Source organism: Coregonus clupeaformis, unplaced genomic scaffold (genome assembly GCF_020615455.1).
Source record: "Coregonus clupeaformis isolate EN_2021a unplaced genomic scaffold, ASM2061545v1 scaf1699, whole genome shotgun sequence".
Lineage (NCBI taxonomy): Eukaryota > Metazoa > Chordata > Actinopteri > Salmoniformes > Salmonidae > Coregonus > Coregonus clupeaformis.
This window is the reverse complement of record NW_025535153.1, coordinates 30,338-45,120: the sequence shown is the minus strand read 5'-3', so window position 1 is coordinate 45,120 and position 14,783 is coordinate 30,338. Positions and strand designations below refer to the sequence as shown.

General features: G+C 40.3%; 2 protein-coding genes and 1 long non-coding RNA gene across 6 annotated transcripts in view; all 3 read right to left on the bottom strand.

Annotated features, from left to right (window-relative positions):
- LOC121552205 overlaps positions 1 to 13,494 on the bottom strand; it is a 59,292-nt gene extending 45,798 nt beyond the window's left edge. For 2 of the 3 annotated variants that reach the window (XM_045218631.1, XM_045218632.1), the window contains exons 1-6: positions 11,157 to 11,437; positions 10,696 to 10,739; positions 10,251 to 10,316; positions 10,052 to 10,138; positions 8,437 to 8,514; positions 8,234 to 8,320 (exon numbers count right to left, since the gene is read on the bottom strand). In XM_045218631.1, the coding sequence (XP_045074566.1) occupies positions 8,234 to 8,320; positions 8,437 to 8,514; positions 10,052 to 10,138; positions 10,251 to 10,316; positions 10,696 to 10,739; positions 11,157 to 11,397 (603 nt within the window). In that variant the 5' untranslated portion in view covers positions 11,398 to 11,437. Of the gene's footprint in view, positions 1 to 8,233; positions 8,321 to 8,436; positions 8,515 to 10,051; positions 10,139 to 10,250; positions 10,317 to 10,695; positions 10,740 to 11,156; positions 11,438 to 12,871; positions 12,929 to 13,149 lie in introns of those variants that run through there. The other variant, XM_045218633.1, reaches the window with a different exon arrangement.
- LOC121571795 lies at positions 4,567 to 6,929 on the bottom strand. 2 transcript variants are annotated; one of them, XM_045218638.1, is made up of 7 exons: positions 6,740 to 6,929; positions 6,454 to 6,512; positions 5,974 to 6,043; positions 5,797 to 5,886; positions 5,044 to 5,127; positions 4,833 to 4,937; positions 4,567 to 4,756 (listed from the first exon to the last, which is right to left on the bottom strand). In XM_045218638.1, exons 1-7 carry the CDS (start codon positions 6,923 to 6,925, stop codon positions 4,622 to 4,624), a joined length of 729 nt encoding a protein of 242 aa, XP_045074573.1. In that variant the 5' UTR covers positions 6,926 to 6,929; the 3' UTR covers positions 4,567 to 4,621. The 2 variants fall into 2 exon arrangements, with proteins under 2 accessions (XP_045074573.1, XP_045074574.1); XM_045218639.1 differs by lacking the exon at positions 6,454 to 6,512.
- Positions 9,154 to 9,621, bottom strand: LOC121571798. Its single transcript, XR_006001765.2, has 3 exons — positions 9,578 to 9,621; positions 9,359 to 9,457; positions 9,154 to 9,191 (listed from the first exon to the last, which is right to left on the bottom strand). It is a non-coding gene; the product is annotated as an uncharacterized LOC121571798 (long non-coding RNA).
- Positions 13,495 to 14,783: the final 1,289 nt, after the last annotated feature.

The window sequence follows — 14,783 nt, the reverse complement described above, 5'->3', positions numbered from 1 at the left end:
AATGAAAACAGACATTTCTCCTAATTGTAATAGATGTACCTCTGAAAGTGGAACCTATATGCATGTATTTTGGAGCTGCAGAGAGATTGCCAGATTTTGGCAATCTATACATACTGCTGCACAGAAAATACTAGATGTACAGTTTGATATGACCCCGTGTCTCTATCTTCTTAATGCCCAGCAGGACTTTGTTCTTGATCCTGACAGAGAAAATTTGCTCATGACCATTACATACTTTGCTAAGAAATGTATTCTTCTATTGTGGGCCTCTAATACTTCTCCTACATTTAAAATGTGGATTGACAAGATTGTTGACTTTCTCCCTCTTGAAAAGCTCACTTATGACCTCCACAAGAGACAGCCCAAGTTTGATAGACTCTGGTCTCCACTACTCAACTATATTTCAAATTGGACAGAGTGAATGGGGGAATCAGGGAGATGGGCAGATGCGTGTTGTGTAAGGTGCTGTAAAACCTAAAAACTAATTATTGGCTCGTCATCTCAGCTAAGGCTGGAAATAGCTAATAAGAACCTTGATAGTGCTGCTGCAAGTTCTATAATTTAAATTTTGTTATAATTATTATTTGTGTGTGTATGTATGTATGTATGCATGTATGTATGTATGTATGTGTATGTATATATATATACATATATAAAACAATTTTTTATTATTATTATTTTTATTTTTAATTCACATCTGTGAATGTGGAATGTGTTTGGTTGGTTGATTGAAAACTTAATAAAACTTTAAATTGAAAAAAAAAAACATCTGCAAAGTTGATGCGGTCGATCTGATGTCAAACAAATAGGATAATTACATAATCTTCATTGACAAGCACTTTAGAAAGTCTCATTGAGTAGATGTTAGATGAGAAGACGGTGCCTGCAGCTAACGCTCAAGCTTGCATGTAGACCTACTCCTACGAGAGCCATCTCCGAAAGTTCTGTGGTTATCAAGAATGAGCCAACCCGAAGAGAGGGGAAAAAGGACTATAACAACCATTGGTGTATGAGTGTTATCTGTCTGGAAAACAACTCCTTAATCCAAGGTTTTTATGTGTTTTGAACTATGTTTAAACTTGAACTGGAAAATTGAACTAGGACCAACTAATCTCTTATTAGGGGGTCCAAGCATGCAGCAAAGCTGCTGGTTGTATGTGTTTTTGTTCCCATCCTTAATAGCAGGTGCAGTTTCATTTCAATCTGGGTTTTGGACAACTGGGGCTCATTCAGTAGAGCACATCTGTAACGCACTTAGTGTTATAGATAGAAATGCAATGAATAGAAAAGAGACTGTTCTCTATCGTCACAGTTCAATTCTCTAGGGACTCTTGTCCTTACTGAATAAGCACCATGCAACAGTCTGTCTAGTATGTGAAACCATCAGGAAAGGGCAGGACATTTTACCATTTGAATATGCCGACTGTGTCATACCAACATGCATCATGTAGATATTTTCTAGTTTCACTCTGTAAACCACCATACTTGAAGGAACATTAATGTAGTAATGAGCCTCATGCACTTGATGACAGTTATGTTGAACCAAAATGGCTACCTGTGGTTAAATTTACAAAACCATTACAATGGATTTATGCAAAAACTCAACATTGCTGTTCCACTAATGTTAGTCTTTAATCTCTAACGAAATGTGTATATTAACACATTATTATTGTATGTTATGTTAACTTAGGTTGCATATTTAAAGAATGCTCAAACGTTCCTCTGGTTGGCTCTCGGATGCATTCCTGTGAATAACTCGGGCCAATCCAGAGAGAGGGTTGTCCTTGAGCAGATTATGTAAATAATGGGAGTGTTTCTCTCATTCCTCTGTCTGTTGGACTGTTTTATTTCTCCTTGTTTTGAACAGTATGAGCTCGCTATCACAAGTCAACTTCCTTGATTTATGTGAATTTTTAAAATATTACTTCTTTTTTTTTGCAGTCTCAAACACAAGCATGTATTCAGTATTGAAGAGAGCGGTTTCAAGAGCTACATGCTTGGATAACTTATTATCTGCTCATGTCTTATGTTTGAAAGCTAAGTCGTTGGTGGGGGGCTTTTGTGTGTAGAAAAACGGACAACTTGTCTCTCCAAAATGCAGTCATTCCTGTGAGCAAACAGATGCCTTGATGTACGGGAGGTACAACTTTTATCAATGCAACAGTTGGGACAAGGGTGTACAGGTCATGTACCCAGGAAGTGCTTTTATCAGTTTAACACTCCTGCTTACTTTTCTCTAAATACTACTTCATTGCCTTTCCCTTCATTCATTCCAACCCAAACATTATTCTGTAAGATTATATAAATAACTAAAGTGCATTTATCTTTGCTGGAGCGGGTTTCTGTCAGTCAAACCTGGGTGTTGATTTTGATGTCTCCCCATTCAGAACCATGGAGAAGCAGAATTTTTGTCTTCGTCCAGTGTCACACCAGATAAATGCTTGTCCATTCAGATGGCCCTGAGGCCAAGGGGGTATATTCAGTGCAGAACAATGTTCAGACTGCTCCAGATAGAAATGTATTGTATAGATCACACTTGTTTCCAAATCGAAAGTGATGTCTGCTCTATATGTATGATTTTTGCCTTCAAAGTTCTGAACATTGTGCCTTCCTGAAAGAGACATGGTTTTAGACGGAATTGGTTCACACCAAGCAAAGCATTTATTCCAGTAAATTAACTATGGTTGATATGGAGTGCCTTGACCTTGATACTAAAGACATTTAGAATGTACAGGGAAGAAATATTGTCCACTTTACATTGTATCAAAACACTAACACTTAAGAAGCGTTCTAATTCTGTTTCACTTTTCATTCACGTGGTACAGAGACTGACCTTTTATCATGTCGAGACTAAATGCATGACTCATTCAATAAATCGGAAATTGTTTCGTTTTTTACTTTTCTTGGTTTTTAACATTTTGATAAATATTACATATATAGACATTCATTCAGACTAGTAGTTTGTGTTGCAATAGATTTATACAGTTTCCCATAAAGGATAGACTAGCCTCGACTATTGTTAGTTCAGCAGTTTAATATGGAATGACGCTCAACGTGCTATGGTCGGCTATTGTAATCAACTGGCGATTTTAAATAAATATTATGAATACTAATAATTTGCAGCGCTGATGCCACTATGGCTGTGTTGAGACGGGCAGCCCAATTCTAGTATTTTCACTAGTTGGTCTTTTGACTGATCAGCTCTGATGTGATTGGTCAAAAGACCAATTAGTGAAAAAATATCAGAATTGGGCTGCCTGTGTGAATGCAGCCAATAACTTCTAATGCTAGGGTTATAGCTACTTTGTCTGGGCATGGACTCTACAAGGTGTCGAAAGCGTTCCACAGGGATGCTGGCCCATGTTGACTCCAATGCGTCCCACAGTTGTCTCAAGTTGGCTGGATGTCCTTGGGCCATTCTTGATACACACGGGAAACAGTTGAGGGTGAACAACCCAGCAGCGTTGCAGTCCTTGACACACTCAAACCGCATGTGCCTGGCACCTACTACTAGGGGTGTAACGATTCGTTTTAACAACGATTCGATTTGTATCACGATTCGTGGTTGTCGATACGATTCAAGGACGATATTGGTTCATTTAGAACGATACGATCCGAAACGATTCAGTGACTTGAAATCGATTCAGTAACCTTTTAGCCAAAAATTCAACCAGTGTGACTGAAATAAATACCTGGATACTGGACAGTGCAGGTGAAGTTTCCTAGATTCCTGTTTCTTGTAAGGACCGCAATGGTGGCTTGATAATTTCTCGCTCGTCGGCTTCTCCTCTGTCATCCACCATGCTATGCTTTGTTGTCTTGGCGCCTTTGCGCTGCTGCTGGCGCGATGACGTCACGGATAGGCAGAGTGAATCGAGTAATGTTTAAAGCCTTTATCATTAAAAGTGCTAAGAAAAAACATCCATATAAAGTCTGACGTGCTTAAATCCAATGGGTTATTTCCTAGTATCGATACAATCGATTTATTACATTTTAAAACGATGTTAGATCGATATATGTTGTCCAAAAGGCCAACTCGCCGAGCACAGATCGATGTAGTTGGATCATAGGAATATAAATCGATACATCGATGTAGTAGATGGATCGTTACACCCCTAGTAAAAACACTCCAGTGCGCAAAACAGGGGCACTGGAAAATACAAGGCACACAGGGAATATTCCCGGCGATACAAAATACATGGAGCTCCACCGAGCTTCTCTCTCCTCCACAATAAACAATCACACACAAAGACAAGGGGGCAGAGGGAACACTTATACAGGTACTAATGAGGGGATATGAACCAGGTGTGTGTAATAAACAAGACAAAACAAATGGAATGATGAGATGAGGAGCGGCAGTGGCTAGAAGGCCGGTGACGACAAACGCCGAAGCCTGCCCGAACAAGGAGAGGGGCAGCCTCGGAGGAAGTCGTGACAGATACTGTATATTTTTGAAAGAATACTATATTTCCCTTGACAGAGTAATGCTGAATGTAAAAAATGGCTCAACTTACCCCACTCTCCCCTACACATGATGTAACATTTGTTTACGATTGACAGATAATGTTTAAATGCAAAACACTTTATTTTGTGATGGGGCCCTCAGCTCAGTTTGGGAACCTTAATCCAGGCTGGACAGCAGGAACTCAACCTGTATTTCTAGATTCCGCATCACCTCCCCCGAGAGCCTCTCTGGGCTTTCATAGATTGACTCATTGAGGTTGAAGATGGATTGTAGCCATGCCTTCATCTGGCCCTGTTGACAACAGACACATCATCAACTATTATTGAGAGAGAGAGAGAGAGAGAGAGAGACAGACAGACAAATGTACCTTAACGAGGAGGTAGAAGTTCTCAGCAGCCTCTGTCCAGGCTCCTCCAGGAGGGTCAATCCTCATTATGACTTGCAGGAGCAGATAAAGGAAGCTACCAGGCTCCTGGAGAAGGAACAGGGGACATGAGTGAGTGTCTACAGATCTGATATGACAACAGTGTGTATAGCATAGATAAACAACAGGATGTTCCATTCTTAGGGCCACTTACAGATATAGGAAGAGATGTCTTTCCTTCTAGAAGGCTTAGTAGAACGAATTCATAAAAAACATCTGCGAAGTTGATGCGGTCGATCTGAAGTCAAACAAATAGGATAATTACATAATCTTCATTGACAAGCACTTTAGAAAGTCTCATTGAGTAGATGTTAGATGAGAAGACGGTGCCTGCAGCTAACGCTCAAGCTTGCATGTAGACCTACTCCTACGAGCCATCTCCTGCTCTAGTCGCTCCCTGTTTGCTGGCTCATTAATGAAGTTCACCAGTAGGTCGTAGGCCTGCTGAAACTGCCTCACATCCTCAAAACAAAACAATCATAAAATTCCTTAAAACTTAGATCATAAACTCAAAGATTCAGGTCTGTAATTCAAAGGGCCTCCGATTGTTTGGCTAGTATGACGTTGAAACTTTTCAACTAAACCCTATGAATCACTGTTGCCTAAAGGTAACCCACTGTGCAAGAACTGGTTGAATCAATGTTGTATCAATAAAAAATGTCAATGTGATGATGTTGAATCAAAGTGGGAAACTGATTGGATTTGAAAGAAGTCATCAACGTAAGGGAATTTCGTCTTTTAACCTAAATCCAATTACGTTAATTTTTGGGGGGATTTCACATTGAATTCACATTAGTTGACAACTCAACCAAATGTAAATCAAAACGAGACGTTGAAATGACATCTGTGCCCAGTGGGAACTATATATCTGGTCTGATGAACGTTGCACAATTATGTAATTGGTTACCTGCTGGTTGAGCTCGGATAGTCCACTCAACACCATCCTCCCAGCATGGGTGAGGTCATTGAGGGAGGTACTGTCTGAGGATGTCAGAGCCTGTGAGAACAAGACAGTACATTTACAAATAGTCCAGAAATGTTCATGAAGTGAAATACAAAAGGTGCTAAATTCACATTTTCTCACCTCCATAGCACGTCTGATAGCGGCCAGCCTCAGAGAGAAGTTGGTTGTCCCTTGGTTTTCAAAGTAACGCCTGTAAATAGAAATGTTCAATAACAAATGTTCAACCTAAGAAGCTAAAACATCAGTGCCATGAAATTAAGAAATAATTTTATGTTAGCCTATATTATAACTGCAGGATTCAGAAAGACCATACCAATGTAGGATCTTAATTTGATCACTCTTTTGTTGCTGAGAATTTTCCTGCACGGCAGGAAATGCAAACTTGTAGCGTATTTGGAATTTTCAAGTTTGTAATTTCCACTTTGAAATTTTAGACTCGATTTGCCCTAACGAAAAATTTATCCTGTTGCTGCAGGATTATTTTCCTGCTGTAGCAAACTGTCTCAAATTAAGATCCTACATCTGTATAACTACAATATTGTGCAGATTATTTCAAAGCAAAGGTTTTTACTATAGATGAACACATGAAAGCGAACCCACCGCAACTGGGGCACATCTGCAGCATTATTTTGCTCCTCCACAAACTCCTCCTCAAACTCCTAAAACAGACATCACATTAACTTAAACTCTACTAAACTGCATTTCACCTGCAACATCAACTGAAGCAGACAAAACATTCAGTGACATCATAACAATACTTTCATCTTGACCTAACAACTTGACCCTTGACAGACAACACAAACCTATCGATACCAAAACAATGACACACACCTGTACACACAAGTACAAATGAAATAAGAATTATTGACTGTAGAAAGAGTTTTACCTGAGGAGTGCTGTCAGGGGTCTGGTCCTGGTCCTGGGTGGAGTGGTAAGGTGGAGGGGGACTGGGAGGGGAATCGGAAGGGAAAGGGGGAGGCGGAGAATTCTGGGGGAACTGGTGAGAGGAGCCAGAGGACGGCTCATGAGGGGTGGTGATGATGTCAGAGGTGGAGAACTGATATGCCATCATCTCATCCCCCTCTCCTGGTACCCCTCCACTGTGGTGGAGATATCCACCTGCTGTTTAACACACAACATGTGACACTGTCAGCCCAACACTGAAAACCACCATATTGAAAACCCCTCAACCAAACACTGAAATAAATCATAACACAGAGAAACAACGGGGTGTACCTGGGCATCCTCATAATAGGTGAACTCAGACCTCCTCTTGACAAGGCCGGACATGAGTCCATGGATCCTTCTACCAAGGAACTAAAAATGAGGCAAGAGATTAGAACGTGTAATTTCATTTTCTGTCAACATGTATTTATTCAAATAGGTAAATGGACATTTGCCACTTTACATTTTTTTCTGTGAAAAATTGCCTGACTGTACCTTAATACCAATCAGCTTCTTGTTGGTGAGGACCACCTGGACGAGACCCTTTAAAAGAGACAGAGAAACATTACATTTCATCCAGGAAATATAAGTAGACCTATAGCATGTGCGTCATTTGACACAAATCAGGTGCATTTGAGACGAAAGACCAGTTGAGAATCTCTCACCCATGGGTCCAGGATTTTTTCCTGGATGACTCTGCTCCACCACAGCTGCTTCTCCACTCCCCTCACAATGCACAGGTGATGCATGTCCTCTTCATTTTGCTATAAAGAAAAAACTCCTTCAGTCTCCAGACCTCTCTCTATATGTTAGCTGTAGATGTCTATAACATTTGGCAGGCGATTTCAGTTCTGAGTATAATCCCTGGCAGTGATATAGAGCCCACATGATGTTCGTACGACAAGTTTCCCCTAGGTTTCAATTAGGGACAGACATACAAAAGAAAACCCAGAGACAATTGGGAGTTCAAATACACAGGTGTGTTCATAAATGTTAAGAATATGTCTGAAGTACCTGCACTCGTCCATAATGGATATTCCAGTAATGGAAATGAAACGAACCCCAGTTCCCAACCAGCTGCAACTTCTCATAGGGAAAACCAGAGTCTTCCCTATTTGGCTGAAAAACAAAGACATCCCCTAATTATAGAGATTGCTCTGTGATTAATAAGACACACAATTGTGGAGATAGAGGACATGGTAATGTGTACTATTACTAATCAGCTATGACTGTCTAATAATGTGATTGACTACCTGTGAATGGCTATCTGAAGGTGCTGACAGTTCGTCAAGCACTAGCCTCCCAGCTTCAGTGAGGTGAATGGTAGGAGCTCCTCAATAACCAATTTGGAAGTCTGTGAAAAAAAAGGGAACAGGGTAAAGTAAATTCTCCCTATAAGATCAGATGAGCTTTGGTTAATAATGTGTTTGGTTACCTGTGTGTTTAACACTGCAAGCTCTGTTACCAGCATTCTCCCAGCACGAGTGAGGTAGTAGACTGGTTTGGCCTTGGAGAAGACAGGCTATGAAGACAAGGGAATATGTTTTTTCATTATGTGGTTTTATAGAAAACTAGTGACTTGATGTTAATCTTTAATATCCTCTAAAGACCAGAGAGTATCAGAATGGATAGACTCACAAAGATAGGAACACACAAGGGTCCAGACCAAGGGATTAAAGCCAGACAGGACCGGTGCCCAACCTCCTCATCCACATACTAAGGAACAAGACAGGATTAAATTAAGAGTCAGTTTGAATGATAGACAGGTAGCCTATAGGACTGACAGACTGGAATAGGGAGGATCGCAAGAGGAGGCCACTGCATGATAGATTCTAAGACAATTGGCAGTTGAAATACACATGTCTGTGTTCAAAGGTTAAGGAAACATCTGAGGTACCTGCCTATGAATGGTTACCTGTTCATTTTGAGAGGACAGTTCCTCCCATACCATCCTCCTAGCAGGAGTGAAACTGATGATAATGGGCTGCTCCATTGTGAAAATCTGAGAAAATGAGGGAACAGCTTTAAAGATATCAAAGTATTCTACTAGTGGATACTGAAGGTAATTATCCCTATTAGATCAGATAAGTAATGGTTAATAATCTGAATGGTTACCTGTGTGTTTAACATTGCCATCTCTCTCACCAGCATCCTCCCAGCGTGGGTAAGATAATAAATTGGCTGCAGTTTGACAGGCTATAAAAAAAAGGGAATATGTTTACAGAAATGTATTTCCAGAAGTTTATTTTAGAAAAAGTTATGTTTATGTTTAAGCCCCCCTAAAGACCAGAGAGTATCAGAATGGATGGACTTACAGCGTTTGAAACCCACAGAGGTCCAGACCAAGGGATTAAAGCCAGACAGGGCTGCTGCCGAACCTCCTCATCCACGTACTAAGGAACAAGACAGGATCAATTTAAGAGTCAGTTTGAATGATAGACTGGTACTGTATAGGAGTAAAATATTGGCATAGGGAAGATTGCAAGAGAAGGCCACTGCAATGACAATAGTTGAAATACACAGGTCTGAGATATAAATGTTAAGAACATGTCTGAAGTACCTGCAGATGAATGGCTACCTCTTCAAGCTGAGAGAACAGTTCATCCAATACCATCATGCCAGCACGAGAGATGAAAATGTGCTGCTCAATCTTGCAAATCTGTAAGAAAATGAGGGAACAGTTTTAAGGGCATCAAAGTATCCCACTACCATAGTAGATACTGAAGGTAATCCTGCCAATTAGATAAAATGAGCTTTGTCCAATCATCTGCATGGTTACCTGTGTGTTTAACACTGCCAGCTCTCTCACCAGCATCCGTCCAGCATGGGTAAGGTAATAAGTTGGCTGCAGTGTTACAGACTATTACAAAAATAGGGAATATGTTTACAGAAATGTATTTTCATATTGTTCTACAGAAAGCATCATGTTTATGTTTAAGTTACATAAACCAGTCTAAAGACCAAAGAGTATCAGAATGGATGGACTTACAGAGCTGGGAACCCACAGAGGACCAGACCAAGGGATTAAAGCCAGACAGGTCCGCTGCCCAACCTCCTCATCCACATACTAAGGAACAAGACAGGATCAAATTAAAAGTCAGTTTGAATGATAGACAGGTAGCCTATAGGTCTGACAGACTGCTATAGGGAGGATCACAAGAGGAGGCTACTGCATGATAGATTCTGAGACACTACACAGGTCTGTGTTGAAAGGTTAAGGAAACATCTGAGGTACCTGCATATGAATGGCTACCTGTTCATTTTGAGAGGACAGTTCATTCCATACCATCCTCCTAGCAGGAGTGAAACAGATGAAAATGGGCTGCTCCACTTTGAATATCTGTGAGAAAATGAGGGAACGAACATCAAAGTATTTCACTACCGTAGTGGATACTGAAGGTAATCCTGCCTATTAGATCAGATGAGCTTTGTCCAATAATCTGCATGGTTACCTGCGTGTTTAACACTGCCAGCTCTCTCACCAGCATCCTCCCAGCATGGGTAAGGTAATATGTTGGCTGCAGTTATAAAAAATAGGGAATATGTTTACAGAAATGTATTTCCATATTGTTCTTCAGAAAACGCTGGGAACCCACAGAGGTCCAGACCAAGGGATTAAAGCCAGACAGGGCCGGTGCCCAACCTCCTCAACCACATACTAAGGAAGAAAATCAGGATCAATTTATGAGTCAGTAAAATGACAGTTTGAATGACAGATTGTTATTGAACCAATCCTGCTAATGAAGCAGTATTGTTATAGCCTGGGTGCCAGTCTGTTTCAGCTCTCTGTCCACTCCTTATGGGATTGTGATGCCAATATCATATTGCCACGATGGAATTGGCAAGAGAGCAGAAAGACTGGCACCCAAGCTATTGATAGGCCTGCAGCATTCTTACCTGAACAAGGACTGGGTCCTCCTGGTCCAGGGTGGGCTCATTATCTTTATGAAAAACAATAAAGGATTGTTTTCTCTAAGTTTAAGAAATACTAGCTACAAGACACCAGACATCTGTCCATGTAGTTAGGCTGATCATATATTTACTTGTGTTTTATATTGTATGACATCAAATGTATTTATGTGTCTGCATAATGTACCAACATGTTTAATTAAACCTAAAGCTAAGGTTTGGTTTCAAAGGAGCAAGTTTGTTTGTTGTTGTTAATCTAGGGCTACACTGTAAAAAATGTCATCACCATGATTGCTACCTAAATGACACCCTATTCCCTATTTAGTGCACTACTTTTGACCAGCGCCTTTTAACCATAGAACTATGGGTCCTGGTCAAAATAAGAAATAGGGTATTGGGTGGCATTTGGGACTATTACTATTTAGACATTGTCAAATATGTAAACTTACCCTCCTCAACCGTGACAACACGGTCCACGCTCTCCACGGTGGCCAGTGCATCCTCACCGATACCGTAATATTTGCTATAAAAGTAGACTGCCGAACCGGTCGCAAACAACAGGCCAGCTGCACTCAGAAGTGGCCTCTCGCGGAGGAATCTCAGCGGGGTCGCTGTCAACAAACGACTGAACATAGACCTACTCATTATCGCTCTACATACTGCAGTGATTTTGACTGAGTTCAAAACCATCTGACAATTCTTTCTTAGAATTACAGGGTTTTATAGGGACCATTAATCGTCAAATTCTTCCATAAGTCATGGTTGGCTATGTCACAATGGGACAAACATGTTTATCAAACTGATTAAAAAACACTCAACAGTGACATCAATTAAATTGAATTTTGAGCATGATTTGGGAGTTTATACAATTGTAAACTATGAAACCATTGTTTAGAGAACAGTAGGAGTATAACCATTTAGAAAATACTGTATCAATGGCTCTGAGTAGGAGTAGAAGGGACAGCCCTCATCACAATGCGCTCGCCATGGTTCTGAAAAAGAACGTTGCTGCGTTCATCAGCTCTGTGATGTTCTAGGCGGAGACACTCACTGAACCACTCACTTTCACGTTCAAGGTGTCAAAGCGTTCAACCAACATGCATTGGACTAAAACATCATTCAAATAGTTACTAAAAATCCTACAGATATGTTTTACATTATTATTTTAAATCTCCTGCATAAATCAGCTGAGATAGCCTACTCTTCTCATCTCTTCGCCCTCCTGCCCTGGTGGTTATATCTGAGCGTTTTGATAACTGATTGATAATTTGGATTATTCATATCCAAAGTGAAATGCTGATTGTGTCATATTTATAATGTAGGCCTAGTAGCCCACGTTTCATGACATAACCCTAATCCTAAAATAGACTAAAATTGAAACCCTGGGCGAGCACACAAGCTCTGGCTGTACAGCCGGCAACAATAATACATCCAACGAGGGTGGCTGTTGAGGAAAACCAGTACACCAACACACATCTTCATTAGGAGATAAAAGTAATCAAAATGGCAGACAATAGAAATCGAATGCGTATGTTACGGCTGGTTAGTGTTTTAATTACGAAGGACTCCCACAAATCTATTGTCTCTCTAAAAAACTGTAGGCTGCATATTGGTGGTCAAAGTGGTCGAAACGGTGTAGTGATCCTCGCTAATACAGTGAGCCACATTACAATTCTGACCAAGTGGGTTAAATCTGTTGGAGCGATGCGTAGGGTGTGTGCCTTTCACGCATGTAACCTGGGTTCGCTTCCCCCCCCTTGTTTGCTACACTATTTTAGGAAAGGGACATCTTCATGACCAACAATCTTACTCTAAAAACGTTTGTGAAAAAAGTTTGGTCAGTCTGTGAAAGTTAGAAAAGGTTGGTTAGTCTGTGAAAGTTAGAAACTTCCAGCAGGAATTGACAGTCATCAGTCAAGGTGGTTGGATTATATAGCTACAGTGGTGCTATGCTTCCAAAAGTGCTGGTGATAAAATTAACATTACTGGCATACACATTTCAAAACAAAAGCCTATGATCAGGTATGGAGTTTTGGAAATGTTGTTAAACCCAACAGTCTATACTCTATAGCACAAAGTGTGATGTCCCCAATGATAAAATTGCATGTTACTCTAATTGTGAGATGTGTTACAGTTTACAATAGGCTACTTGGGTCTACTATACCTTCATCCTTTATTAAAGCATTCGGTTGCTAGCATTATCTCCACAAGCAAGGGTATCCTGGGGAAAGACAAATTTATTATTTAAATTTTAATCATTTAGCAGACGCTTATCCAGAGCGACTCACCAATTCTTCTCCTCCCAGTAGACTAACTGAATCAAAGCCTCTAACATTACTGCTAGATAGCCATGTAAACACGAACCTCAGTGGCAGAGCTAAAGCTCATCTGAGATCTTGCATAGGCTGCTGTTTACCATAATCAGGATATTTTTTTACAAACCTTGGCGATACTTTCTTTGTTCTCGATTCGGAAGAAACTTGTCTCTTATGAACATCTGTGTGCAGTTGCAGGTGGAACTCCAAAAAACAGAGCGTAGAATCCCGTATTATCGTCATATTCAACAGCGTTTAAGAAATATATTACCTTCAACAGTGTTATCTTGTGATCAAGCCTTCAATGTTTTGTGATTATTGTTGTCGTAAAAATGTTAGCTAACGGTTTAGCAATTAGCAAGTTTGACATTTCATTTGAAAATATTACTGTTATCTGCTTTTGATAAGCGGTTTAGCAAAAAAAATACGTCCCGTATTATCTGTATACGGCCCCCAGTTATTGGGCACCTTACTATTTTGTTCAAGTACAAGATATATCCGTTTAATTTTGTTGAAAAAAGAGACACCAACCACGTACCCGAAGTGTTTACTAGATAGCTGACTAGTTGGCTAGTCTTCAGGTAAAAAATAATGACTTGCCTGTCAACTTTTCATTGCGTAGCCCGGTGCGCCCTCTTGTGGACTCTTAAAAAATGGTTCTTCACCAACATATTCAGTGTTGTAACCAAATGAAATATGAGTATTAATAATTTACATCAAATACACTTTAATTTCAGTTATGTGCATTAACATAAAACAATGAAAACACTGTTGGAGTTTGTGTTGCAGAGGTGCACTTGGAAAGTAAAGGAAGAAATACACAAGATGGGTTCAATAAATATATATATTATATTTTAGACATTTATTTTTTTGAACAAATAAATAATTTCATATGAACACAAACAAAACAAACAATTAAATCTCGACCTCCATCCCTATATTGTCACAAAAATCACAATAAAAATCCAGCTCCACCGCTACCTCTTGATCCCACTGCACACACCTGCAGTGGAACCAGTGCTGGCAAAAGTCACAGCACACCCATGGCACCTCGGATCTACACTCCTGAGGGGAGCTTGCAGGCGGATCACGCTCCCCCAGCGAGCACAGCAGGTGGTGTCTTCTTTTATAAAAAATTAAATAATAATACAAATTGATTAATATGGTTTTGCAAAATGTAGAAGTTCTTCAACAACAATAGTAATTGATACAACTGAGAGAGCGAGAAAAACAGATTATGAAGTACCTGAGAGTGGTGCCATGGGTGGTGTGACAGATGTGACCGGTGTAGCTTTTCTCTTCCTTTTCTGTGCTGCAGTTTGAGAAAAAGTAGTGTTAGACAGAGCATGTTGCATGAAAACCCTTTTCAACTTTTTTTTACATCAATACCTCTGGAGGAAGCTGCAGAGGTTTTGGAGGAGGCGGAGATGACTTGAGGGCTGGTGCTATTTACTGTAGATATATAAAGATATATATATTTTTTTTACATTGCTGTTTTATAAAACAGATAACAAACAGTCATTTTTCGTAATTTAACATGTGTTTACCTGTGGAGGTGGTGGTATTCAAATTGCAGGGGGCAGGGACACCAGACGAGGCTGCTATGGTGGTGTGACCAGGGGAGACGGAGGAGGAAGTTGGTCCAGAGGAGGCCGTGTTGGTGGTGACAGACATGGGGGGTGGTGTGCATTGGGGTGGTGGTGGACAAAACCGCCGACGATGGCTTGGAGGAGCTGGTGTTTGTAATGGTGGGGTTGAGGG